This window comes from Corylus avellana, chromosome 1, assembly GCF_965113065.1.
Source record: "Corylus avellana chromosome 1, dhCorAvel1.hap1.2, whole genome shotgun sequence".
NCBI lineage: Eukaryota > Viridiplantae > Streptophyta > Magnoliopsida > Fagales > Betulaceae > Corylus > Corylus avellana.
The window spans coordinates 45,141,799-45,169,754 of record NC_142490.1 but is presented as its reverse complement, the minus strand read 5'-3'; the positions used below and the strand labels follow the sequence as shown (position 1 = coordinate 45,169,754).

The 27,956-nt window shown below is 35.3% G+C and overlaps 1 protein-coding gene and 1 pseudogene across 1 annotated transcript; both read left to right on the top strand.

The window, feature by feature from the left end:
* Positions 1–492: 492 nt before the first annotated feature.
* On the top strand, positions 493–27,329 carry LOC132170065 (cysteine-rich receptor-like protein kinase 10). Its single transcript, XM_088515815.1, has 7 exons — positions 493–1,237; positions 1,339–1,462; positions 25,749–25,872; positions 25,999–26,209; positions 26,320–26,557; positions 26,756–26,906; positions 27,018–27,329. Exons 1-7 carry the CDS (start codon positions 493–495, stop codon positions 27,327–27,329), a joined length of 1,905 nt encoding a protein of 634 aa, XP_088371941.1.
* On the top strand, positions 5,084–5,875 carry LOC132170045 (cysteine-rich receptor-like protein kinase 25 pseudogene; annotated as a pseudogene).
* Positions 27,330–27,956: the final 627 nt, after the last annotated feature.

Genomic DNA, 27,956 nt, shown 5'->3' with positions numbered 1-27,956 from the left:
TATTAAAGTTTCAGTCAAACAACTTTTCAAGTGTAGGAGTAGTCCATTAAAGACTTTACTACTCTATTCCATTTTTTTTTTTTTTCAATTCAACAGGAATCATTTCCACCTGCTTATTCCTCTTCTAATGCGGACAAACAAAATACAAGTTTTTTTTGTCAGGTCAACAAAATCATTTTAAAAAATAAATTTATAAGCATCATATTTTTAATAGTGTTGGAACTTTCTAAATTAAAATAAAAAATAATCTCTAAAAGCATCAGTTTGTTATATTCTAAAAGGAAGCTGCTGTGTTAGAAAAATTGTGAAAAATTAAATTCTAAAAATATTATTGGTAAGGTATACTTTCCCTGTTTTTTATTTATATGAATTTAAGATACAATTTTTTTAATATAAGAACAAGCTGGAAACAGGATTAAATGTTCATATACGTACACTGAACCTCCCAAAGGAAGATTTTACAAAAAAAGCTGCAAGAGATTGATGATCAAAATGGGCATGGCTTCCTTCAATGTCTCCATGACTCTGGTGCTCTTTGCCTTGCTCTGCCTCAGAGAAGCTGCCGCAAGTGAGTATATATACCATTCCTGTTCAGACAAAACCACTTTCACTCCCAACAGCACCTTCCAGTCCAATCTACACCATCTCCTCTCTTCCCTTTCCTCCAACGCAACACGTGAAGATGGTTTCTACAGCACCACCGTCAGCCAAAGCGCTTCTGATGCTGTCTACGGCCTCTTCCTCTGCCGCGGCGACCTTACCGTCCAAGACTGCCAAGAGTGCGTGGGCAATGCAACCCCAGATCTGATCTGGCAGTACCGCCCCTTAGGAAAAGAGGGCGTGATCTGGTACGAGGAGTGCATGTTACGCTACTCAGACCACTATTTCTTCTTCAACATGAGCATGCAGCCTAGCGTTTACGTTCCAAGTAGGCGCAAAGTTCATGATCCAGATCGCTTTAACCATTTATTGATGGCAACGATGAAAGGCTTGGTAAGCCAGGTTGCAAATGTAGAAATCGGTGCCAAAAAGTACGCAACAAAAGAAGCAAATTTTATGGGGTCTCAAATACTCTACACGCTTGAGCAGTGTATACAGCAAGCGATAGCGCTATGGCCGAATTGTTGTAGTGGAATCGAAGGGGCAAGAGTTATGTTTCCTAGCTGTAGAATTAGGTACGAAATCTACCAGTTTTACCTGATGTCTATGCCACCAATTCTTCCTCCTCGACCTCCGGGTTCGTCAAAAAGAGATTTCGCTATTTCAAAATTAATGATTATATTATATTATTTGGAACGCACCATTAAGTACTGATCATGTATCCTTTATCTTATGCAGGAAAAAGAAAAATCTTAATGCACACAATTCTTCTTATTGTTGCTCTGATTTCTGTCTCTGCGGTGCTCTTCATTATGAGCTACTACTTCCGTTGTAGGAGAGCAAACATTGAGTACAATGCCATGGATGAAGGGGCGTTGCAACTTGATGTTGCTACAATTGAATTGCTGCCACTGAAACTTCTCAGATGATAACAAGCTATAGGTGGAGGTGGATGGATTTGTACCCAACAAAAGCCTTGACTAGCTACTTTCTATATTGTTTGTCCCTTGATTATATGCCATAGGAATGCTGGATTAAGTTTTTACTTCAAATTAAAGAGGATCTATCCATTTAAGGAGTCTTCTGTTTGCAGTTTGCAGTTTGCTCAACTACAACTAAATTCAAATTGTGTGGAACTTACAAGAGATGAATAGAGTAAATTTCCTTTCTATATAATTAGTCTTAAGGTTTTTTTTTTTTTTTTTTTTTTTGAAGTAAATGGAATGATCAGTTGAATACTTATTTTCTTTAGTCTATTAATATAATCTGAATATTTAATTCTGATGAATTTATAGACCCTCAAGATGTTACAAAATTATTAAAGGGACTGCTCATGGAGTTCTTTATCTTCATGAGAATCCTCAACTAAGAATTACATATCGTGATTCTAAAACCAACTATGTTTTGTTAGAGCATGTGTAATGAATTGATCATATTCTCGACTACGAATTATTTTTCGAGAAGTGATTCACATTAATATTTTTCTCATCTTTTTTGCATCTCATCGTACAAATTCAATAGATCAAGCATTAAATTTTTAGACTTATATGAACTTCAGATAAATTCAATGGCCAGTGAATTCATCAATTTAATATGAAGATAATTAAAATATGGTAGAATGAATTCTATCATTACTCTTATTTTCCATCTTCCTTAAGTTGCTTGGTTTAAGAAAAGAGACTCGGTGTATTGGATTGCTCATTATAGTACATGTAATATAAACAGTTCATTGCATTCTATTTCCACTTAAAGCAAAGCTATCTCATTAAAGTTTCCCACTTAGTGGGGGGTTTAACAGCTTCACTATAATTTGCATCTATTTGGATTGGGATTCCCTACATACACTTTGTATGTCCAAAATTTTATTGACATTTGTGTAACTCTAGAAAGAGAAGTTAGTTGTCAGGGCAGGTGGGCTTCATAACCTTCTTTTTATGGAGGTTATGGAGCCCAAAAATTAATTGCTTAGTCATGGAACTTGAATAGTGAGGCACATATTAGCTAAATAATAAGACAAAATCCAGTATGTACAATTAACTAAATAATAAGACAAAATAATCAAAATACGGAATTTGTTCTATAATGTGGTTTTCCTTCGCGTCCTAAGAGCATCTCCAACAGAAATAGCCAAAATGTTTATTAAAAAAGTACAAATCTTTATTTCAACTATTGCTTTTTTTATACATACTTCAATAGATTGTTAGATTCTATATTATACCCCCTATTTTATTTAAGTATTATTTTTAATTTAAAACACGGTTAACGAAAATACTATTTTTAAAAACCCAATTTAACCTTTAAAATCAATGTGTTTTTAAAATACATCCCCATTCATATTTTCAACTTACTATTAAAAAAAAAAAAAAAAAAAAAACCAAAAACACACTCTCAAGCAGAACACTTTCCGTGATTTGGTTTAAAAATGAATTTTTGGCCTACGAAATTAGGGCCAAATGAACTAAAAATATTATCTTGGCGAAATAGAATGAAACCGGGGGGGGGGGGGGGGGGGGGGGGGGGGGCGGGGGGGTTGGGTGTGGGGGAAGAAGAAAAAGTAGACGAAAGAGATTCTTCTATATCTCCTTCCTTCTCTAACCCTAGTCAATAGAATTTCGAAGCCTTATAAAAACTACATTGTTTAATATCAAATAGGGCTTTAATTAAAAAAAATAAAAAAATAAGGCTTTAATTTGAGTTGTCGAGTCGAGTATTAAATATTTAAGCTTGGTTTATTTATTTATTTTTTTAATACAAGCTGAACTTTAGTTTGTCACCGAAGTAGATAATCTAATTAAAATATTTTTATTTATTTTTCGAATGGAATTGAGTTTGTTCACAAACTACTCAATTAACTTATTCATTGCATAGATATAGTAAATGTCATGAATATTTATTTATTTTTCATAAATTCATACTAATTATTATTAATATTTTATTATTTAAGTTAATTAGATAAATTACTCGAATTATAAACAATCTAATCTCGAGCCTATATATATGTTTGTCTTATATATATATATATATATTAGACAAACTCAGTCATATACACATATTTATATCAAGACTTAAAATTACAATAATTCAAGCACTACCTATTACATTAAAATATATATATATATATATATATACTTCAAATGTTATCATTACAACAGTAAAGTGTTAAACGTCTTTAGAAAAATATAAAGTATTTGTGAAAGACATTTATTGCAAAGGGAATTATTGTTTGGTTTGATCATGACTAGGGATTATAGCTTCATATATGTAACATGTATGCGCATTTAGACGGCGCGTTATGTGCAACCTTTTGTGAGGTATTAACATGTAAATTTTGGCTAGACTTGGCATGTAAATAAGTTATAAATTATGGCTAGACTTGGCGATGTCTTATGTTGACGATTACTGTTTCAGAAAAAAAAATTATAGCAAAATTTCGTTTGCATGGAAGATATTTAATTTTGATGTGTTATTTCAACTGAAAAAAGTGAGCTAGCTAGTATTTGTGACGTCTCACATAGTTTGGATATGGGAATGAGGGTTGCTTATATGTATACTCACACCATTCTTGACAGCAACATGTTTTAAAGTCGTGATGACTATGAACCAATCAAAATTTCGTAGTTAACCATGCTTCTACGAAAGTAGTACCAAGTTCAATATATATATATTATGCAAGACAAATTAAATATAGGGCATTCAAGCAGCAAATGATGATCACTAGTTTTTAGCTATCCATAAAATGATGGTAAAAATCTTTTCAACGAATTGAACCAAGGATCTATAATGTATAATATATATTAGAAAGTCTTTTAAGAACGGCACACCAATATTGTGGCGAAAAGTCATCTTGCCTCCCATAAAATATTTGACCTTCATGATGAGGAGGATGTGACAAATGTTTGGCTGTTTTATTTGTAGTAATTAATGATAATAATAAATGAAAAACAAGTAAGTTTCCCACTACCATTTCCATCAATCCAATGGCAATATATGACTTACAAACTTTATCCTTATTTTTTTCAACTGCATGGAATCTTTTCCACCTTATTCCTCTTCTGAACCCGACATAGATATATAAGACAAGGTTTTTTTTTTTTTTTTTTGTCCTGTTATCAAAATATTTTTTTTGTATATAAAAAGTTTATTAGCATGATATTTACAAGACTTTTATTGTTTTCTAAGTTAAAAAACAGATAAAAGTGCTTTTTTTTTTTTAAGAAAAGAAAAGAAAAGAATTGTAGTTGTCTAATAATAAGCAATCTATTCTGAAGAACAATTCTATAATAATATGTTCTGAAAATATAATATTGATAGTGCATTTTTACATTGTTTTTTAAATTTTATGAATTTGGATAACAGTTTTTAAAGATAAGATGGAGAACGTATAGGATCATGGTTACATACCCAAAGGAAGAGCAAATCTGCCAGAGATCGATTTTGGCAAAAGCAAACAAGTACACTAGAAGAAATTGCTCATCAAAATGAAATGGGCATGCGCATGCCTTCCTTCGAAGTCTCCATGATCCTCGTCATCCTTACCTTTTTAAGCCTCAACAAAGAAGTTGGCAGTAGTGCAACTTTCCTGAATTATTACTGCTCAAACACGGTGAAACACCCCTACTTTCACTCCCAACAGCACCTTCCAATCCAATCTCGCTCAACTCCTCTCTTCCCTTTCCTCCAACGCCAGACGCGAAGACGGTTTCTACAACAACACTGTCGGCGAAAACACCGCCGACGCTGTCTACGGCCTCTTCGTCTGCCGCGGTGACCTCACCGTCCAAGACTGCGTAGATTGCGAGGCAGGTGGAACCCAAGATCTGAGTCTGCAGACTGCGTTAGAGGAAAACAGGCCGTGATCTCGTACGAGGAGTGCATGTTGCGCTACTCAGACCAATATTTCTTCTCCAACATGAACACGCAGCCAAGCCTTTACCAACTGACTAAGTACAATGTTTCTGATCCAGCTCGCTTTAACCAGTTGTTGATGGCAACGATGAATGGCTTGGTAAGCCGGGTTTCAAATGCTGGAATCAGTGGTGCCAAAAAGTTTGCCACAAAAGAAGCAAATTTTACGGGGTCTCAAATACTCTACACACTTTAGCAGTGTACGCCTGACATATCCAGCTCTGATTGCAGTAAGTGTATACAGGAAGGGATAACGTTAATGCAGGAATGTTGTAGTGGATACCAAGGGGCAAGAATTATGTTTCCTAGCTGTAGAATCAGGTTTGAACTGTACCAGTTTTACCGAATGCTTAAAATTGTTACAAATTAATGTGCTTTGACTTGTCAATTTTTACTTTTGGTTGTGTTTATTAAACTCTAGTTTGTAGTAAGTGAAAATGTGTGTTTGTTGTGAAGCCACGTGTGGTTCTAGAGCTCTTTTTGTAAAAAGTTTCTCTTGTCTTTTGTATTGTGTAGCAGCAGAAAATTGTAATAAGAAGAAGAAAAATAGAAGAAAGAGCCGAGTCCCTTGCACAAAATTGTTCTTCCTCTCCCTATTTTTTTCCTATGTTTTTTCCCCTGTTTTTCTCTTGCCTTTTACTCATTTTCCGCAGAATTTCTGTAGCAAGTTGTTCTTATTCTCTTGTGTTTTCCTTGTTTAATCTACTGCCCTTGGAGTGTGTCTTGCTGGAAAATCCAGCCAACATAATTTGGTATCAGAGTTTGGTTTTAAGAAGAGCTTTGGGCAGAAATTTGAAGAGAAAGAAGAGGATAAGTTGAAGGAGAATCCATGGCCAGCACAAGCATGAATTGGAGCAATGTCCAAGTACCGATTTTCTCGAGTGAAAATTATGATTTATGGTCTATAAAGATGAAAACCTTATTTGTCTCCATAGATTTATGGGAGATAGTAGAATCAGGATATGAAATACCTGAATCTACATCAACCTTGACCGAAGCTCAAAAAAGGGAATTGAAGGAAAACAAAAGCAAAGATGCTGGAGCTCTTTGGGATGATTCAAAGGGGAGTTTCAAAAACTATTTTTTCAAGGATTATGGGAGCAACAAGAGCTAAGGAGGCTTGGGACATTCTCCAAGAAGAATTTCAAGGAGATAAAAAGGTAAGAGCCATCAAACTCCAAACTCTTAGAAGAGATTTTGAAAATATGAGAATGAAAGAAAATGAAAGTGTGAAAGATTATTTCACTAGATTTTTGGAATTGGTAAATCAAATGAAAGCTTATGGTGAAAATATGATTGATCGTAGAATTGTGGAAAAAATATTGATAAGCTTGCATGAAAAATTTGATCATATGGTGGCTGTAATTGAAGAAACAAAAGACCTATCTAGTTTAGGTGTTCAAGAGTTGTTGAGTTCATTGAAATCTCATGAGCAAAGGTTGGAACGACACTCCGAAAAGTCGATAGAGAATGCATTTCAATCTAAACTCACTGTTAATTCAAAAAATTATGAAAAGAGAGCATTAAGTCATGAACACAGCAAAGGAGACTCAACTAGAGGAGGTAGAAGTTTTAGAGCAAGAGGAAGAGGAAGAAGTTCAAGAGGAAGAGGTAGAGGCAGCTATGAATGAAAATCAAGTGTGGAAGGCTCTTCACAAAGATGTAATATTTGCAAGAAAAGTAGCCATGTTGAAAAAGTATTGGTGTGTTAATTTTAGAGAGTCTGAGTGGCCAAAAGTTGTTGTTTCCGTAATGGTGAGAATGTAGAGTATTTTCCAAGCTATGTGAGTACGAATCTCATTGGATAAATTCTGGTTTTACTTGAAACAATGCAGATGAAGTTGGAAAGTAATTGGAGTATAACTCTGTTTCTTTAATGTTGTTGTGCAGGGATGGAAATATTGGATGGAGGGGATGTGTGAAATCTTATAGATCCCACACTGAGGGACAGTTCAATGATAAAAATATGGAGATGCATCCACATTGGATTACTTTGTCTATCTTCAAGAAAGCGTGGTTGATAGACCAACCATGGCTTATGTGGTTTCCATACTCAATAGGCACTCTCTCACTCTTCCCATACCCTCCCGACCAGTATTTTTTATGCATAGCACTATTAAAGCAAGCACATCATCACAACAGGAGTATAGTACGTTCAGGGGTAATCCTAGTGGCAGCAAATGAAATTATTCACAAAGTGCAAGAAAATACAAAACTACAGGCTGCTGCGGCGCTGTCTGCTAGAACTACACGGTTCACATTGAAAATTCTAAATTACAACTCCAATTAACACCTACTCACACGTCTAGGATTTTTGCAGAAAATATCCAGAAAATAGATCTAACTTAGCAGTTAAAAGATCAACCAAATACTGATATGAAATATGCAATCAAGAACACAGAAATTTGGTTACGAAGAGGAAACCATTTAGAGAACTCTCTAAAATGTAAAACCTCTCCGGGGCAGCCAAACCCAGGAAATCAATCAACTATAAAAGAATAAGGATTACAAGAAGTTCACACTTACAAAACCTTTGCAATTGACACTTCTTATATAAGACAAGCGACCCACTTGACTTCTACCGCAGTAGCCCTTTCCAGAACATCTGGCACAATCCTTCTACTTGATCTCCTTTACCGGAACTCCGGTAGACTTCGGTTGTATATGATCTGTGATGAAGACACAACCTTTAACTCTAAGAGAGACTAACCCTAACGCTCAATATCTTAAACGCTCTCTTAGCACATGGAATTCTTATGTGGAATTCCTTACAATTTCGTGCATAACAGCTCTCTATATATAGACTACAAGAAAACCTAGTACTAGTTGAAATGGAAAGAAAAACTAGTTCTAGTTGGAATAGGATTCATCCAAATTTTCTTCCTTATCTTGCGAGGCGATTTTGGCATAGCTAACTTTCGAATTTTGAAAATCTTATTTCACAAAGATTTGTATAATTTTGTGTTAGCTTTCCAATGCCGCTGGTTTCAGTTCAATCCGATTCTCGAGCCAAAAGTTATGGTCCGAATACTAATACATGTGCAGGATACGAAATTTAAACAAATCCTATTTTAACTCTAATTAAAGAATTCCGATTTGATTAAATTTAACCATATCATATCGATCTTCTAGGTCTTCTCTTGACACAACACCTCGTGTATGCATTGCTGACGGGATTGCAGATGAATGTATTTTGTCAATGAATTTGGCAATTCAAAACCCAACAAACTCCCCCTTTGACAATTCTGTGACAAAATTTACAAGTTACATCTGAATAGATAACTCCTGTTTCCTGAAACACTCACAAAACATATTAAACGTATGTGGAATAGAAATACCCAATGTACCAATAATATAACAGATTTGAATAGAATATAATCATGAATAGCTCACCAAATCTGTTAAAACACAAAAACAAATATCATTCATAGATGCAACAAGTATATCAAAATCAAAATCATCTATGGTGTTCTATCTATTCCCAGTCTGCACTCTCTAAAACTTTCTCTCCCCCTTTTTGTCATGAATGGACAAAGGGCAGTAAAACACCAATAAGCCCAAGGAAAGTCAGAGAAACATAAACATGATCAAAACTATGAATGCATAATGAGTGAAATGCAAGAGCTGATAAAAAAATTCTCCCCCTCAGTGAATGACATAAAAAAAAATGAAGAAAAAAAGTCATAATTTTTTTTTTTTCTCCCCCTCAATATAAGACTCGTTATGTCAAATACACTCACATGATAAAACATAAAAGACTCATGTATTAAGCAATGATTATCCGGTAATATCTCAAAATGTCCAAAATATACATGAGAATAAAAAAATATGAAACAAAAGTTTCTTCAACACAAGCAAAGCAACATGTTCCACTCGACCCATGCTTGTGTGTTGTGTGTGAAAGCTAACCATCAAGTAAGTTTAAGAACTTACAAGGTGAGGGGATAGGCCAGCAAGCAAAAACGTAAATTACCTCATGGAAAGATTGACATGTATATCTAAACAAAAGTCAAACCTTGCTAGGGCCGTGTCACCCTCATCCAATACAGTTCCCATGTAGTAATAGCACATACTCAAACATTGTCCGGTAGTGACCGTCTCTTTCCACAATGAATATGGTCACGACTATTTCTATAGGGACAAGTTGAGCACAAATAAGACATAGTGAAATAGATTCCTTTTGGAATATGTTCATTTGTTTTCTTGTTTCACTATTTTTCTCTTTGAGAATGTGTCTTTAATCATTTAGTGCTTAAACCAAATTAGAGGAATGCTGGAATTTTTAGGTCCTAGGTTCAACTAGCATTTGGTCAATTTGATAGACATAACTAGTCAATCTTTCTCATATGGTTGCCTAACATAACTCACCCTTAAGGCCAAATTCATACTCAATTTAAGCATAAATGTGCACAAGAGTTCAAGCATAGGTAAAATGTACCATAGAAGCATAAGCTTAGGCCAAAAAAAAATCAGTCCATTAATAAATATTCATCCCATTTATAGTAAGCACATTTTGAGATATAAGGAATTGGATCCATGAAGTATACATGAGCAATTTATGGACTATCAAGGTGCATATGACAAAAATAAGGAGACAACCTAAAAAATATATTTTTGTCTTTTGGAATTTTTTAAAATAAAATGCACAAAATTAATGCAATGCATATATATGCAAAACTGAAATTAAAAAAAAAACAAAAAACAAAAAAACAAAAAAAAAAAAAAACAATAAATGCAATGCAATGAATGCTACATGTTCTAGGATATGAAGAAATATGCAAGACAACCAATCCTAGGCATGTTATGGACCACCTTACTCTAGGTGAGTTCACCACCACTCCCCCTCAAAAGGTGAATGGTATAGACCTTTCTAACCCAAACCTTCTTAACCCTAGGTACAGATTTGTGACTCTTGTCAAACTCATCTAACCTAGATAACACTCCCTTCATCATTATGCATAGCCCCTCAAAACCTTTCCTAGAATATGAATTCTCACTCTTATGCCCACGAGGTCTCAACTTAAAACAGTTAGGTCGAATATGACCAACTTTGCCACAATGATGGCAGGTAGGGACAAATTTCGGAGAAGCTTGTCTCATATGAGGAGGGATATACATATACTTAGATCTAGACAAACATGACTCTACACCACCTTTTTCTTTCTTAGGAGCAGCCTTTTTATTCCAAGGTCTTTGGGATTTCAACTTAGAACAATTTGGTCTAATATGTCCAATAATCCCACAATGGTGGCATGTAGGAACAAACTTTGCATGAGTTTGTTTCCTTGAAAGAGCCTTGAATTCGGGCTTCACACAAGTATTCATACAAGAAGTTTTGCCCTTATCCAAGCAAGCTATATTGGCTTTAACTTCTTCAACTTTCACATGCTTAACAAACAAAGTTTTTCTTTCAGAATTAGAAGCATGTGAAGTAGAGGCATCTAATTTATCAATAAGCATAGTATTTTCAGATTTCAAAAAGTCAATTAAGGCATGTGATTTAGATAATTTAATAACCAAAGACTCTTTCTCATGCTCAACATCATTAAGCTTTTTAAGGGAAATTTGATGATGATGAGTCAATTTAACAAATTTATTAAAGAGCTTGTTATAGGCCATCTGAAGGTCAATCTCCTCATCAGAATCCATGCTAAGGGACTGAGGAGTATTCATAGCAAAGAAGTCAAGGATCTCACTCAGGAATTTAATCCAAACAAAGTGAACCTGCTCTGATACCAATTGAAAATTCTAAATTACGACTCCAATTAACACCTACTCACACGTCTAGGATTTTTGCAGAAAATATCCAGAAAATAGATCTAACTTAGCAGTTAAAAGATCAACCAAATACTGATATGAAATATGCAATCAAGAACACAGAAATTTGGTTACGAAGAGGAAACCATTTAGAGAACTCTCTAAAATGTAAAACCTCTCCGGGGTAGCCAAACCCAGGAAATCAATCAACTATAAAAGAATAAGGATTACAAGAAGTTCACACTTACAAAACCTTTGCAATTGACACTTCCTATATAAGACAAGCGACCCACTTGACTTCTACCGCAGTAGCCCTTTCCAGAACATCTGGCACAATCCTTCTACTTGATCTCCTTTACCAGAACTCCGGTAGACTTCGGTTGTATATGATCTGTGATGAAGACACAACCTTTAACTCTAAGAGAGACTAACCCTAACGCTCAATATCTTAAACGCTCTCTTAGCACATGGAATTCTTATGTGGAATTCCTTACAATTTCGTGCATAACAGCTCTCTATATATAGACTACAAGAAAACCTAGTACTAGTTGAAATGGAAAGAACAACTAGTTCTAGTTGGAATAGGATTCATCCAAATTTTCTTCCTTATCTTGCGAGGCGATTTTGGCATAGCTAACTTTCGAATTTTGAAAATCTTATTTCACAAAGATTTGTATAATTTTGTGTTAGCTTTCCAATGCCACTGGTTTCAGTTCAATCCGATTCTCGAGCCAAAAGTTATGGTCCGAATACTAATACATGTGCAGGATACGAAATTTAAACAAATCCTATTTTAACTCTAATTAAAGAATTCCGATTTGATTAAATTTAACCATATCATATCGATCTTCTAGGTCTTCTCTTGACACAACACCTCGTGTATGCATTGCTGACGGGATTGCAGATGAATGTATTTTGTCAATGAATTTGGCAATTCAAAACCCAACACACATAATATACAACCAAGCATTACAAGAGATTGAGAGTCAAGGGCAATCCTGAACTGCACATGGACTCACAAATTCTCATTTTGCAGCAGAATCTCCAAATCTTCCACATCTAGAGATGGGGTCACAATTGATTTTTGCGTGTCAAATTCATATCGTATCAAAATATGAGCATATATAAAACTATATAAATCAATTATAATTCAACTCATTTAACTAAACAAGCCATACCCTTTAATCCTAACTCACTAATTTTAAATTGAATAAGTGTCGGGTTCGTTGTCTGCCCTAAATGTAGAGGTATTCACAACTCCTAAAGTATTATTCAAGCTTTTGATCCTCCTAGGTACGTAGTTGCAGAGATCCTTGTAATCATTCCGCACCAGATATGATAGATGTGGGCTTACCCTGCCATTTTCAGTAACATTGGGCTCGGCCCAACTATTAACTTGGCTTTACCAAATTAGACCTTTACAGGCTTACTTTAGACTTGAATCAAAATTCAAGCACCATTGAACTTGTTGGGCTTTTCTACGTGACATTTACTCAATTTGCACTAATATTGATGAATAAAATCTTAATTCATAAATTGTTCATTACTTCTCCTAAGTATCACAGGGAGATTTATAATTAGCACTCTAAACAAGTTTGATGTATTAGTTCCATTAAACCAATTAGGGAGACATGCATGCATTAGCCCAGAAGGAATGGCACCACAGACGCAGCGATTGGAGCAACAATGGCGACTATCGTTACCGTTAAGATTTTGCTTTTACCTGCACAAACAATATCAAGGCTCACTTAGATGTTGAACCGTAACAAAAGTGATTTTCTGCATAATTGATCTAATAATTCGAGTTTCATACATTGGTATAGCTGTAATTTTTGACATGTCGGCACAGGAGGGAGGAAAGAGATTCGAACTAGTGACCTCTGCTTTATTAGGCGTGGTCCCAGTCGATTGAGCTACCTCTTGGGAACAATTCAAATATTTATTCTAACGTAACAAAGAAGTATGTAAAATTAGACAAAAGTGCAGCACACATAAAACACAAACAGGTCAATATGCCATATTGAGTTGTTTTCCACTTAAAGTAGTGCCTTATTGTGATGGAACGTAGTACGTACAAGTCTTTAGTTGTTTTTCATCTAAATTTATTCTGATTCTCACAGGAAGGGGCAATTGCTTCCCCAAATGAAAGCAATGGGGAACGTTTAACTCTCATAATAAAAAATAGCGTATGCACCAGAAGACTTCACTTGAAAACAAACAAGATAGCAACTAATTAACCCACAATAGATAATCACCGAAGTGTAAACTATAGCATCCAAAGATAATATAAACATAAAATATTCATCCAGTGTTTCCGTATGAAACCGGACATCAAAGTGTTAAAAGATAAAAACATGGATTAAATACCTAATACCCCTTGTTTTTTTTTTTTTTTTTTTTCTTAGGGTTTGATTACTACTTAAAAAATAAAAAAAGGAAACTCCAGGGGTATTAGCTAGGTATTTAACCCTAAAAACATTAAGCATAATCAACTAGACCAAAAGTTAAGCTCGTCAAGATCCTTATTTTTGTCTCACAAAAGTCAATCACTTCTTATTACTACTTAAATCACAAAAAAAAAAGAACAAAACAAAAACAAAAACAAAAACAAAAAACAAAAACAAAAACAAAAAAAAAAAAAACAACCATTTGCCAAGCGGAACCAGAAGTATTTTCTCATTTCCATTTTTAGTTTCCTCGTTGTATCACATACACGTGGGTTTCCTTTTGTGTTTTACCGTATCTAAATCATGACCTTGTAAACTACTCTCTGGTTCTCCGGTTATATATAAGAACGTCACCTCTATTTTGGTTGCATAATAAGAAACATCACCTCTGTTTTGGTTATGCAACCAAAACAGCTTCTCCTCAAACTCTTTCACGAATTGGTTCAAGACTCCAAGTCCTGTTACCGTGCTACTTAGAATCTAAGACTTGACAATCAATTATGGAACAATAATTTGTTTTGTTGCTTGTGTGATCGTGTTCCTTTGATGCCTGCGCTTGTAAATCGGTTTTGATGTTAAAAACAAAAACAAAACATACACAGGTTCAGATCAGATAACATCAATTAGAGAAGGATTTTTCCCCGACAAACTCTTGAGAGATTCATGGTTCCTCCCTCATAAAACATTAATATTAAACGAGGTCACCGCACATGCATTAGATATTATTCATGAGTAAATATGATTAACAGAGTCATTGATATATTCTCTGAAGACTGAAGCCATGAGCTTACCTCTGTTTTTGGTCAATGAAGCTGAGGAAGTAGCTGGTACTGTAGCAGCCCTGGACTGGTAGAAAGGGTATATTTCGTACCTAACATTGCAGCTTGGCCTGAGAACTCTTCCTCCTTGCTTTCCATCAAAGAGAGAAAGTATATCAACAACAGACACATGTAAGCAAGTGTTGCAATCAACTGGAGAAATGTCCGGGGTGCACTGCACCAGACCATATATCCTACTCAAGGATGTATAATTCACATCTCCAGCAGCAAACAAATCACTAGAAGAAGTAGCTTTCATAACAAGGCCATCCATCAAACCCGCCAAAGTCGCATTAAATTGGTCTGAGACGTCTGTGCTAAGATTGTAGAAGCCAAAGTACATGATTTTTGGAGATATCTCCATAACAGAGAATATAGATCGATTCGAGTACCGTAACATACACTCATCGTACATTATATAAGCTTCTTCCTGATTTGTACAAATCTTCTTTATGACTTCGCTGGCGTTCATAATGCAATTCTGGCATAACTCGGGGAAGATATCTGCTCTGCATAGAAAGAGACTGTACACCTTCGCCGGAATCTGGCCAGTGCTGGTATTGTAAAACCCGTTGCTTTGCGCTTTAGCTTTTAAGTAAGCAAAGGAAATGTTGAGATTTACTGGGAATGCGCTATTGGAAGTGTAATTTGCTTTGTAGTTACAATAATGACGAGCGTATCTAGGTTGGGCAGTGGTTAGAAGAAAATATTGCATGAGTAAGACACAAAAGAAGAAGAGCAAGCCAGAGCTGCAGGCCATTGTCTTGATCGTTGCGAGGACGAAGTTTCAGCTGGTTACGACTTTGCACCATCTAACACCCCATAAAAATGAACGATGGAAGGATGATTAATCCGCGTAAATCTCGTAATATAGGTAAATCAAATGTCTTTAAATTCTTTTAATAAAACAAAAAAATCCCTATAAATTTCAAAGAAAAGGAAAAATGCAGTCTGTGACCCGAAGTCAGTTTGACGCTAATCTTTTTTTTTTTTTTTTGAAGTAAATCTAAAAATTCAATTCTTATACAACTCATGTGCAACTGATGTAGAGTAACCATAAATTATTGAATTTACAGCACTTTTTTAATAAAGGTTGATCTAATGATTTATGATCGCTCTACATCAACACAATTATATAAGAGTTAAATTTGTAAGATTGCTTTTTTTGTTTTTTTGTTTTTTTTTTTTTAGTAAATTGATTTCTATTAAGGGTATTTTGTCATTTGAAAGACATTGTAAATTTTTTAATAATTTGAAAAGACATTGAACAAATCTTTTTGTTTGGAGTTATTACAAATTAATTGTTAGTTTGAGAGGGACATGTACTTTAAATAATAATAAAAATAATAATAATTAAAAAAAAAAAGGAAGCAGCTTTTATTATTATTATTTTTTATTTTTTTGTAATAATAAGCTTTTATTCTAGAACATGAGAAAGCTGCGATCTCATGTGGCCGGCGAAATGTATGCTATGGGAAGGAGCCAGGGCCGGCTCAAAGCTAGGCCACTGAGGCGGTCGCCTAGGGTCCCCAGTTAGTAAGGTTCAAAAAAAAATTTTAATAAGGCCCAAAAAATTTTTAATTTTATTTTAACTTAAGGCCTAATTTTTTTATTTTTTTATTTTTTTAAATAAGGCCCAAAATTTTTTCCATAAAAATTAAAGACCTCTAAAATAAGGCCCAAATATAATAAGCCAATTGTAAAATAAGACCAATTAACCCCAAAAAACAAATATGCCACATCACTTTTTTTGGATAACTAGTTAAAAGTTTAACTTAAAAGTCATGAAACAACAATGAGAATGAAAATAATAATAATATTATAAAAATATAATAATATTATTAAAATTAATATTTAAATATTAAAAAAAATAAGGTCCAACTTCAAATTTTGCCTAAAGCCCCCAAATATATTGAGCCGGCCCTGAAAGGAGCTAGCCAAATTCCGAAAGTCGTCCACCGAAGGAAATTCCAAGTCCACCACCTTTTTGGCTGGGCCATCAATATGGCCCTACACAACTCAATATGAAATATCTCATTTAAAGAGATATTGTTGAATATATGTAATTGACAGCTCATAAATAATCTGTAAATTCACGCATAGTAAGTCTATATATTGACTTGTGCAATGCCTTATAAATTCATTCAAGAATAAAGTATCTTTCTACATTATTTCTTTTATATTTAATTTTTCAAGAAAATATTGTATGAGTCAGGATTCGTTTGTTTCGGCGTAAAATATTTTTCGTCTAAAATATTTTTAGGAAAATCATTTTACAGTAAAATATTTTACGATGAAAACATTTTTCGGCGTTTGGTGCTCGCACGAAAAATTACAAATATTTTTTATATTCACAACATAAAAATACTAAAATACAATAATTTAAGAAATAAAATATAAAAATACCCACCTAGGACTTGACCAGGACCCGCCCGAGACTTGACCGGAAGCTGCCCGGGACCTCGCCGGGAGCTGCCCGAGACTTGATCGAGACTCTCCCAGGACCCTGCCGAGACCCGACTGGACCCGCCCCGGACTTGACCGGCACTTGCCCGGGAATTGATTGGGACCCTCCTTGGACCTATAGAGACCCGACCGGACCAACTCGGGACCCCGCCGAGACCTGATTAGGACTCGACCGAGCAGGTCACCGGCTGGTCCCGGGCAAGTTCCGGCAGGGTCCCAAACAGGTCCCATGCAGGTTCAATAGGGTCCCGGTCAACTCCTGGGCGAGTCCTGACCAAGTCCTGGTGGGTTCCAGGCAGGTCCGGGTGAGTTCCTGTGAAGTCTTAGGCGGGTCCCAATCAGGTCTTGGGCAGGCCTCGGGCAAGTCCCGGGCAGGTCCTATGTAGGTCCCAGGCAGGTCCGGTCTAGTCTTGGGTGGGTCCCAATCAAATCCCGGCGGGATCCTAGGCAAGGTCCCGGAGGGATCCTAGGCGGGGCCCGATCAAGTCTCGGGTGAGTTCTGTTAGGTCCCAGCGAGGTCTCGATCAAGTCCCGGGCGGGTCCCGGTCAAGTTCTGGTTAGGTTCCGGTGGGGTTCAGGGCAGGTTCCGATCAAGTCCCAGGCAGGTCTCGGTCAGGTCCTGGTGAGGTCCCGGGCGAGCCCCAGGCAAGTCTTGGGCAAGTCTCGGACAAGTCCCAAGCGGGTCCTGGTGGGGCCCTGGGTGGGTCTCAGGAAGGTCTTGGGCAGGTCCCAGGCAAGTCCGGTTAGGTCCCGATGAGGTCTCGGGCGGGTCCCGGTCAGGTCCTTGGCAGGTCGCAGTCAAGTCCTGGGCGGGTCCAGGGCAAATCTCGAGTGGGTCTTAGCATGGTCGATTGATTCTAAAATGAGATACTCAAAGTCGAAAAATAGTTTATGGTTTTCATAAAATTAAAGAAAAATTTTCGGTCAAATGGAAAATAGTTTCCGTTGACTATTATTTTATGTCACGTCAAACACCTGAAAATACGTAAAACATTTTCCGTAAATCATTTTACGGCAAAACAAACGGAGCCTAAGACAGAAAAGAAGAAGAGCAAGCCAGAGTAGGCCATTGTTTTGATCATGCATCAACCTTACAAACAAGATTAAAATTTGTGAGGACGAAGTTTCAGCTGATTACGACTTTGCACCATCTAACACACCCCCATAAAAATGAATGATGGAAGGATAATTCCGCTTAAATCTCATAATATATTTTAACATCTATTCAAACTCCTAGAAGCTTGAGTTGATTTTTGTTTTTTTGTTTTTTTGTTTTTATTGGAGATAGTAGCTTTAGACATACCTGACATTAAAGAAACTACTTAAATCTTGATGTTATTTTGTGTGTGTTAGTTTTTACCTTATTTACCGTAATTGTGATATTTTTGAACAACATATTCAATTGATGAATGTACAATACAAGGAAATTATTTATAAGAAGGTGGAATTTTTGTTTAATATGCGCCAGCCCTTGAGAGAAAACATCTGACCTCTCTCTAGTTTTCCTCTACAGTGAGTTCCTTTAGGGAGGATGGATGGTTTTCCATGCTTCCTCCCCCCACCCCACCCCCTCTTCTTTTGCTTTTATGCACTTGTTTTTTTTCTTGTCTCCTGTTTTTGGTCCCATCACCGGTTTTAGTAGCAATCACGCCACCCCCTAGCCACCACCTTGTCAACTCGCCGCCTTATCCGGTCGTCACATTTTCCATTGTTATGGTCGCCTTGGGAGTTTTAGATCCGGTCTGATCAAATCTAGATATATTCCTTTTGAGCTTGTTAGGTCAATGACGCACCTCGCCCCTGCCTTCTCTTGCCTCTCTGCCACCTGTCGCCACCTTCTTCGTCGTAACACTGCCACCACGCACCAGTGCGTGACCTACATGCGCTTACGGGGGAACTTCACTCTCCTACGCGTGTTGCTTCCTCTCCACATATGCGCATGTCTACTGATTTTGTGTTCTTTTTTTTGTAATTTCTTTGTAACTTGTTTGAATAAGAATTGTCCAGACCCTTGGGTTGTGGATATGAACAGTTTCCTGGCTTTTGGGTTAAGGAGGATGAGTTTCGGCATTTGGTTTTTTACTCCCCAGGGCCAAGCAATATGAGCTACCTATGCATTAAGTTTAATCTGTCTTGAACAAATCTATTGTTACCACTGAAGATTAGTCATGGGTAGCTGATATTGATGTCATAGATAAGTCTTGAATATCAAATTGTTATGTATGTATCTAAGACTTGTAACCTTGTAGCTTCGGCTATGATTTTTGAATAGCTTTTGCTATGTGATGTAAAAGCTTTATGCTCGCGATCCTTCATCAATTAATGAGACTGGAATGATTTTTCCTTCAAAAAAAAAAAAAAATTATAAGAAGGTGGAGAGAATACAAAAAGACATGACATATCAAATCAGATTTAAATATATTTAAATATGATTTGATTTAATTACAATTAATGCTAAAATCTAATTCCATTATATAAAATTAAATATCGTAATATACTCTAGAAAAAGGTTGCTCTAGAGTAAATACCCATCTATAGCGATCAAGTCACGGAAACATTAAAAATTCAAATATTTTATACTCTTGACCGGCCCCGGCCTTGAAAGCTTTGAAGTTTCATTCTAATATTTTAAGTAATTCTAAAAGTCCTTCTTGTGTTCCTCTAAAATAATGTGGCTTTTAAAATTACATTTGATCAAAATTCAATAATGATCAATCACAAGCTCAATGGTGATTTTAAGAGCCACGTTATTCTTGAAGGGGCACAAGAGTTTCTTGTAGCATTACTTTTTACACTATCCTCAACAAATTTACTAGTCAAAATAGTTTTTTTTTTTTTTTTTAACTCAAATCAGTTGTTCGAATCGGTCATGCAGATGTCAACCAGGATGCCCTTCTTATGGGATCTAGATCCCCTGGAATTCTAAGAGAATTCTAGATTCTAGAATTAGAAGATTAAAGGTCCAAAATGTGCCACGTGGTTAAAACCACTTTCCTCCCAAAACACCAAAACCCACTTCTTCTTCATCACGTCTGAAAAAACAAAATTTCAGCTTTACCCTTCTTCTTCCTCTTGCCTCTTCTTCCTCTGCTTTCTTCTTCCTCAGACATCCCTCCCAAAACCCACTTCTTCTTCACGTCTAAAAGAAAATTGCAGCTTTACCCTTCTTCTTCCTCTGCCTTTTCTTCCTCTTCTTCTGAAAACCTAAAGAAAAAATGCATTCGCTGCTGCATCTAGGCTAAAAAAAAATTTGAGGTGGAGGCCTTGCTTGAATCGCGCGGGGGCTTTCCGCCGCCTTTGGTGGACTGTCGCTTGTCGGTTTTTCGTCGCCGGTTCGTCTTTGTCTGCGTCTGGGCCAAAAAAAAAAATTGAGGCAGAGTCAAATCCACACTCAAAATCCAATGCCAAACACCAATATCAAATATCCTTTCAGGGTGGGTTCTCTGATTTGGGTTATTGTGTGCTTTTTTGGATTATAAGTTTTGTGAGTCTTTTTGTATTGAGGGAATTTTATTTTATTTTATTTTTTCGCTACTATGAATTTTTTTTTTTTTTGACATTCAGATTCAATACTTGGTATTTTAGTTGTGTGAATTGAGTGACATTTTTTTTTTCAGACGTGATGGAGAAGTGAGTTTTGGGAGGGAAAGTGTTTTAGTATCTAAAAACAGTGGGTTTGGGAGGAAAGTGGTTTTAACCACGTGGCACATTTTGAACCTTTAATCTTCTAATTCTAGAATTTAGAATTCCCCTGGAATTCCAGGGGATCCAGGTCCCTTCTTATGGTCGTCAAGGTGGGGCCCATGGAATCTCCACGATAACTTTCTTTATCAATATTTCCTCATACAATTTAATTATTCTTTCAATAAATGTTAGGAAAAGAGAGAGAAAAAAGAAAATCCTTTAAAATTATATCAAATAAATGCTAGAGAACAAAAAGAGGAAAAATAAAACCTTTTTATATTAAAATAATATTAAGGAAAGCAAAAGTGTTATCATAGATTCACGAAATATGTTCCCTAGTTTAACCGAGACTAAGGAAATTTGTTGCAGGTGATTTTTTAGAGCCCTAGCAGCAATTTTCTTGAAATCTCATTCTATTTTCTAAATGTAAGAGAAAGTTCTAAAAAATTCACTAAGTAGTAAGAGTACTAGCAACAGCTTTCATTTAATTTTTCCTAAATTTAAGCAATAAATTACTTTTTACTTCTCTATTTAAATACATTTCACAATAGCTTTTTTTACCTTTCTCTATATCATCAAAATATTATTTTTTCACAAAATATAAGTTTTATACTGATCCTCATATTTTTTACAAAATCTTAACATAATTTTTAATGAAATTCAAAAAAAAAAAAAAAAATGAAAGATAAATATTTATATTAAAATAATGTATAAAAAAACTCTTCTGATTCCCTAAATATTGAGTACAACTGTTGCATGCGACTTTTCTATTTTTTTTATTTATGGATAAGGAAGATAATTAATTACAGAGTGCATGTTCCTAGTGTTTCCTAAATAAATCAAAGCGACACCGATTAAATAAAAAATGCAAACCGAGAAACAAGGACCGGAAGCCAAGGTTTGGACCAAATGACCAATTATACTTTTCGGAATGAATGCAGATGTTACTCAAAATCTTATCGCGGTTTAATTATGACTCGGATACTTTAATAAAGGAGTGACACTTTAGTCAAAGCGAGAGAGATTTTCATTTCCCAGTTTTCTTTTGTGATGCTGACTGAAGACCATGTAGTCATCGATGAGAATGACGTGCATAAGCATATAAATAATTGAACTTTTGGATCAACCTTGGACTGCCTTTAACATATGTAGTCAACATTTTAACCAAGTTATAGTTTTTTCCTTTCTGAGCTAATTAATTAGCAGGCTACAAAGCTTGTGATACGTACCTATCAATTAAATGAAACGTAAAGATAAATATGGTATTCCTTATTTTGTGTTATTTCTAATAACAATTAACACGCTGTTGATGAAGTTTTTCAGAATTTACAGACAAACATGTTTATTAATTATTATAGCCCCCTTTACCCCCCAAAAAAAACTACCTAGGAGATAACGGTGATAACCTAGCAATTGAAGCCTTGTAATTAGTTACCCGGCAATTGATGGATTAGGATTTTCTAGAATTCTTTCGCTTGACCGTTCATTGTATCTTAAGGGTTCAAAATCAAATGCTCTTCAATTTTTAAAATTTAAAAAATCAAAATGTGTTTTTGACTTTAAGAAGGAAATGAAGATGAGTTTTTTGGAACGGGGCGATTCGGTCCACACGTTACAAGAAAAAATCTTCACGTTTACATGGAAAATTCAATGCGCGTGGACCGCCAGGAAGCAACCTTTTGGTTTCGTGGGTTTTTGTTTATCACTTCTCTCTCAATCAACCTTTCCTTTTATCTCAAGAGACTCAAGCATTAACCAAAGAGGCAAAGAATGTGAAACCGCTTGGTCAATTTGGACGTGGAAGTATTCAGCTTCGATGAAATTAACTATTAAGCACACTACTATCAGAAATGTTGAGATAACAAATTCATCATTAAATCTATGAAACTACCGCTTGGTCAATTTGGACGTGGAAGTATTCAGCTTCGATGAAACTAACTATTAAGCACACTACTATGAGAAATGTTGAGATAACAAATTCATCATTAAATCTATGAAACTTTTATATATATATATATATATCCAATTTTTAGTATTTATATTATATTAATTATAGCATTTCCAGCTATTTTCCTTTTTAAAAAAAAATGAAAAATTAGGAAATAAAACTATTTTTTGTTCCATATCCAAATACAATCTGCAATATCTTCCATTATCTTTTTTATATATCAATTAAATATTCGTTTTTTACAAAATATAAGTTCCTACTTACCCTCAACATTTTTACAAAATTTTAACGCAATCTCCAATAAATAACAAAGAGATGATAAGCTCTTTTAGTTTCCTACACATTTATTAGAACGGTAGCATTTTCAATGTTTAGAGAACCGACATAAGTGATTTTTTGTATTATTATTATTATTATTTTTTTTTTTTTTACACTTTCCCTATATGTAGTAGGGAAGGAAATGAAATGAGTTATAGGAAAGCTGCAGGGGAATGCTTTTAGATTTTTTTTTTTTTCTTAGTCCTCCAAGGTAAAATTCCTGTACATTTTTGTTTTAGGGAAATTTTCAAGCTTCCATTAACTCAATTTTTTTTTTAATTATTATTATTTTTTAGAGAACCTCCTGTAGTAATGTTGTGCCACATCATTTTGTAGAAGCTTTTTTTTTTTTAGAACTTTTTGTAAGCCCATCATTTCTCTTTTACTATTAGTTGAAATTGTTATCGTGGTCTTTTATTTGATGAAGTTCTTGTTATTTACTTCTTAAGTTTGGTTTTTGATGGTATTTGGATACCAATTTACATCGACATTGGAATTGTGTTGATGAATTTTTAGTTCTTCTGATTGTATTGTTTCAATTTTCGAATTATTGTAGTGACAGTTATCATGCCTTTGGGATTTGGAACGTGACAAACCATCTCAAAAAGGAGAAATGTTGATCATATTTCCAGTAATTAACCAACCAATTCCATATGTATGCAGCATACATAAAGGAAACCTGATGATAAAGTTCATTCGGTTAAGTGAGCTTGAGCAAAGATGATGAGGAGCTCTAGTACTATTCAAATTGTCCTTGGCATTTAGGCCCAAAAAGAACCTATAAAAACAAAAAAAAAAAAAAGAAGTCATTTTCATACAAAACCCAACATCATATGAAAAAGAATGCAGACAGCCAAAAATTAATGAAAAGTATAATGGGAGTTTATGATGTGTCTTGTAATTTGCATGATTATAGGAGGACGGAAATAGTTAGAAAATTATTCTTGCTCTAATAAACACGTACAGGTCATATTCCGTGACAATATACATCAGAAATCATGCATTATATCTAGACTACAATTCCCAGAACAAAACCCAAGTCTGAGGGTTTTTGGCCGCCTATAATTGGTTCACTTAGGACTTTCAGTCGATCGGTTGAGGGGTTGTCCTAGAGATACTTTCAACTTGAGGTCAATGAGGTGTCAACCAACCAAACTAATAATTCGGTAGAAACATTGCCAATGAGGAGTTAGTTTAAGGTAGTTGATCTTGGGGCATCAGATGTTCATGGGAAGTGAAATTTACATACAAACATGGGTATTATAGCCCCCCTTCCACAAAACACTACCTAGGATATAACTCACTGATTGAAACTTCGCAATTAGTAATTCCTCCGCAATTGATGTCCAATACTTGCAGTGATGTGGCCGACTGAACATTGCTCTGCATAAAGCTTGCAGGTTGTGTAGGTACAGGGAGAGCCACAGAATCGCTATTAAGCATGAGAAGAATTGAAGTCATTTCTGGTCTGTCAGCTACATTTTGTTGAACGCATAGCAAACCAATGTGAATACATCTCATCATTTCAGTTATTGGACCACTCTTCATTAGTGTGGGATCTATGAGATTCGAATTTGTCCCTTCCCTCCAATTTCTCCATGCCTACATAATTATATCAATGCGTCACATCCATGTTAAACAAAAGGCTGTATATTAATTTTCAACTTTATTTTTTATTTATCAATCTTTATTTTTTATTTTTTATTTTTTTGAGCAAATGGCATATGCCATATATTTATTGCATAGCTTGCAAAGCAGAGATGTCTGCTTGCAAAAATTCACTAATACATTCCGGTGGATTATATAACCACACCATGTGTACATTGTCCTTAATTGCCATCCTAGCTAAGGCATGAGCCACCTTGTTCCCATCTCGACGTACATATCTCATCTCCCACTCCCGAATTGGACGTAAATAAGAATGTATGTCCGCTGTCAACTGTCCCCTGCTACTATCATCAGTATTTTCGGAATTTATTGCCTCAATCACATTTTTGGCATCACCTTCCAGCTGAACACGTTGCAGGCCCAATTCCTTGCACAGCTGCACTGCCAGTATAGCTCCCATGGCTTCTGCCGCTGATGGATCCAGGGGTCCCTGTCTTATCTGGCAGCTAGCCGCCCACATCTTCCCCTGATGATCACGTACAACAGCCCCCAAGCCCACGCATCCCTGCTTTAAACCAGCCAGCTGGCGGCGCTGTCCACGCACTCATACTCGTCAAGATAGATTCGGTTGTTATCAATCTTTATGCAACATGCGTTCGACAACTAAAATTTCTTGAGCCCTATCACAATAAAGTATCTGGTATCGTGTATTAATAATGCTATAATCCTTTAAAATTGTCTCAGTTGCTATATCTCAATTGTCCCAATATGTTGAAGTAGATGTGTACAGAAAAAGCGGTAGCTAAAGTGAAAGTTTGCACTTTTCGATTAAATGTTTTATCTATTATTGCTCGAGATATGCTCTCAAATAGTTATAAGGTGTAATTTGGGTGTCAATGAGGGCAATTGAACCTTACTGACTAGTTCATGTTCAGCAGCTGACATGTGTTCATATATATGACGAAACGACGTATTTTTGGTTTTCGCAGGAAAGGAAGCAAACGCTCGAACTGCCATCATCATTGTTGTTCCAACTGCTATTATTGTTATGCTTCTTGTTCTCAGTGTTTGCATCTTTTTAAGAATAAGGAAGCCGAAAAACAATTTTGAGAGTAAGTCGGATTTTGTTAACGTATTTTGGAGGTTTTATTTTTTATTTTTTATTTTAAAATGTATTAACTTGTTCTTCTTCTTTGAAGCTGCGGATGAAATAACAAGTGCTGAATCCTTGCAATTCAATTTCGACACTATTAAAGCTGCCACAAACAACTTTTCTGACGCGAATAAGCTTGGGAAAGGTGGATTTGGGATAGTTTACAGGGTAAGAAAACATTATGATAAGAAAAAAATATATATCATTAATTAATAATTACCTGCTAACCAGTATATTTAAGTCTCTGAAGTTGACTTGAATCATTTTATTTATTCCTTATTTTCATATATTTAGGGAAGGCTTTTAAACGGACAAGAGATAGCTGTAAAAAGACTATCAAAAAACTCTGGACAAGGAGACATGGAGTTTAAGAATGAGGTCCTACTAGTAGCCCAACTCCAACACCGAAATTTGGTTAGGCTTCTTGGATTTTGCTTGGAAGGAATTGAAAGACTTCTTATCTATGAGTTTGTGCCTAAGACAAGCCTTGATCACTATATATTTGGTACTACTGAACTTCTACTCGTACATTATGATCAAAATACTTTCATTTGAGTACGAAAAAGAGCAAATTATAAATATTTGACTAAATAATATGATTTCATGAATATATAGATCCCATTAAGCGTAAAGATCTAGATTGGGGAATGCGGTATAAAATTATAGGTGGCATTGCTCGAGGGCTTTTATATCTTCACGAGGATTCTCGACTTCGGATTATTCATCGTGACCTCAAAACTGGCAACATTCTATTAGATGGAATAATGACTCCTAAAATTTCAGATTTTGGCATGGCAAGATTATTTGTATTGGATGAAACTGAAGGCAGTACAAAAAGAATTGTTGGGACCTAGTAAGTATCAAAACAAGTTATAGCTAATGAGTACAACTAAGCATGCTTGTATATATAATTGATTCATACAAGTAAATTGCATCAGATTAACATGCCAAGATAGCCATAGAAAATATTGTCATTAAATGATTTTACAAAGTAATTAGCAACTCAATTACCATTCAAACTAAAGCAAAGTTTATTGATATTGATATGTAGTGGATATATGGCTCCAGAATATGCAATGTTTGGACAATTTTCGACAAAGTCAGATGTCTTTAGCTTTGGAGTCGTAATTCTGGAGATCGTAAGTGGTCAAAAAATTACTAGTTTTTGTGACACAGAGAATACGGAGTATTTGCTCAGCTATGTATGTATATTAATTGGAACATTCTTAACTTTTAGTAAAGAAGTTGAAAATTAATTATAGAGCCTTAAGTTTAACATGCATGTGATATGGTGAGTTGATATATTTCTGCAGGCATGGAGAAATTGGAGGGAGGGGACGACTTCAAATTTCATAGATCCCACGTTAATGAAGGACGATCCAGAAGCTGAAATGATGAAATGTATTCACATCGGTTTATTATGCGTTCAACAAAATGTAGCAGACAGACCAGATATGACTTCAGTTGTTTTCATGCTTAATAGCGATTCCGTGACTTTGCCTGTACCTAAACAACCTGCATGCTTTATGCGGAGCAATGTTCAATCAACCACATTGCCGCAACTGGACACCAATTGCAGGGTAACTAATTATGAGGCTTCAATTACTGAGTTATCTCCTAGGTAGTTGCTTCTTCTTTTCTTTTTTTTTTTTTTGAGCTATAATAAGCATGTTTGTATGTAAATTTCACTTGCAATGGTTCGTCTGATGCCCTAAGATCAAATACTTTTTCTCTTCTTGATTCAGTGTCAGCTACAATTCATCTAATGGCCCATGACCATAAACATATATCCACCCAAATATATATATAATTGAACGGGAAGTCATTCTAGCTTATATATAATTTGAAAATATTTGTAGGATTAATACCAGTCAGAAGTGTTAAATTTTAAAGTGTATTTTGTAGTGAGGAACTTTTGTAAGTTTAAATGTATGTAGGGAGACTCATTTACACATGATAGATGACAAATGTCATTCTCTCATTGTTTAGTTTTTCCACCTTACCGCCTTCTATCTTAGTCATCTGACTATCACTACCCTCATTCAACCCACTTCATCTTTCAATACAATCTTACACATTCCCATGAAACATTATTATCATTTCTTATACAAATTTGTTATACTTCCTTGGTCACATGACAAGTCATACTTATCCTGTTTATACCCTAGCTAGGTATGCTTCCATGCCTATCATTTGCATCATATCTCACCAAAACCTTCTACTATCTTGTGCAAATGTATAGTCCAACCCAA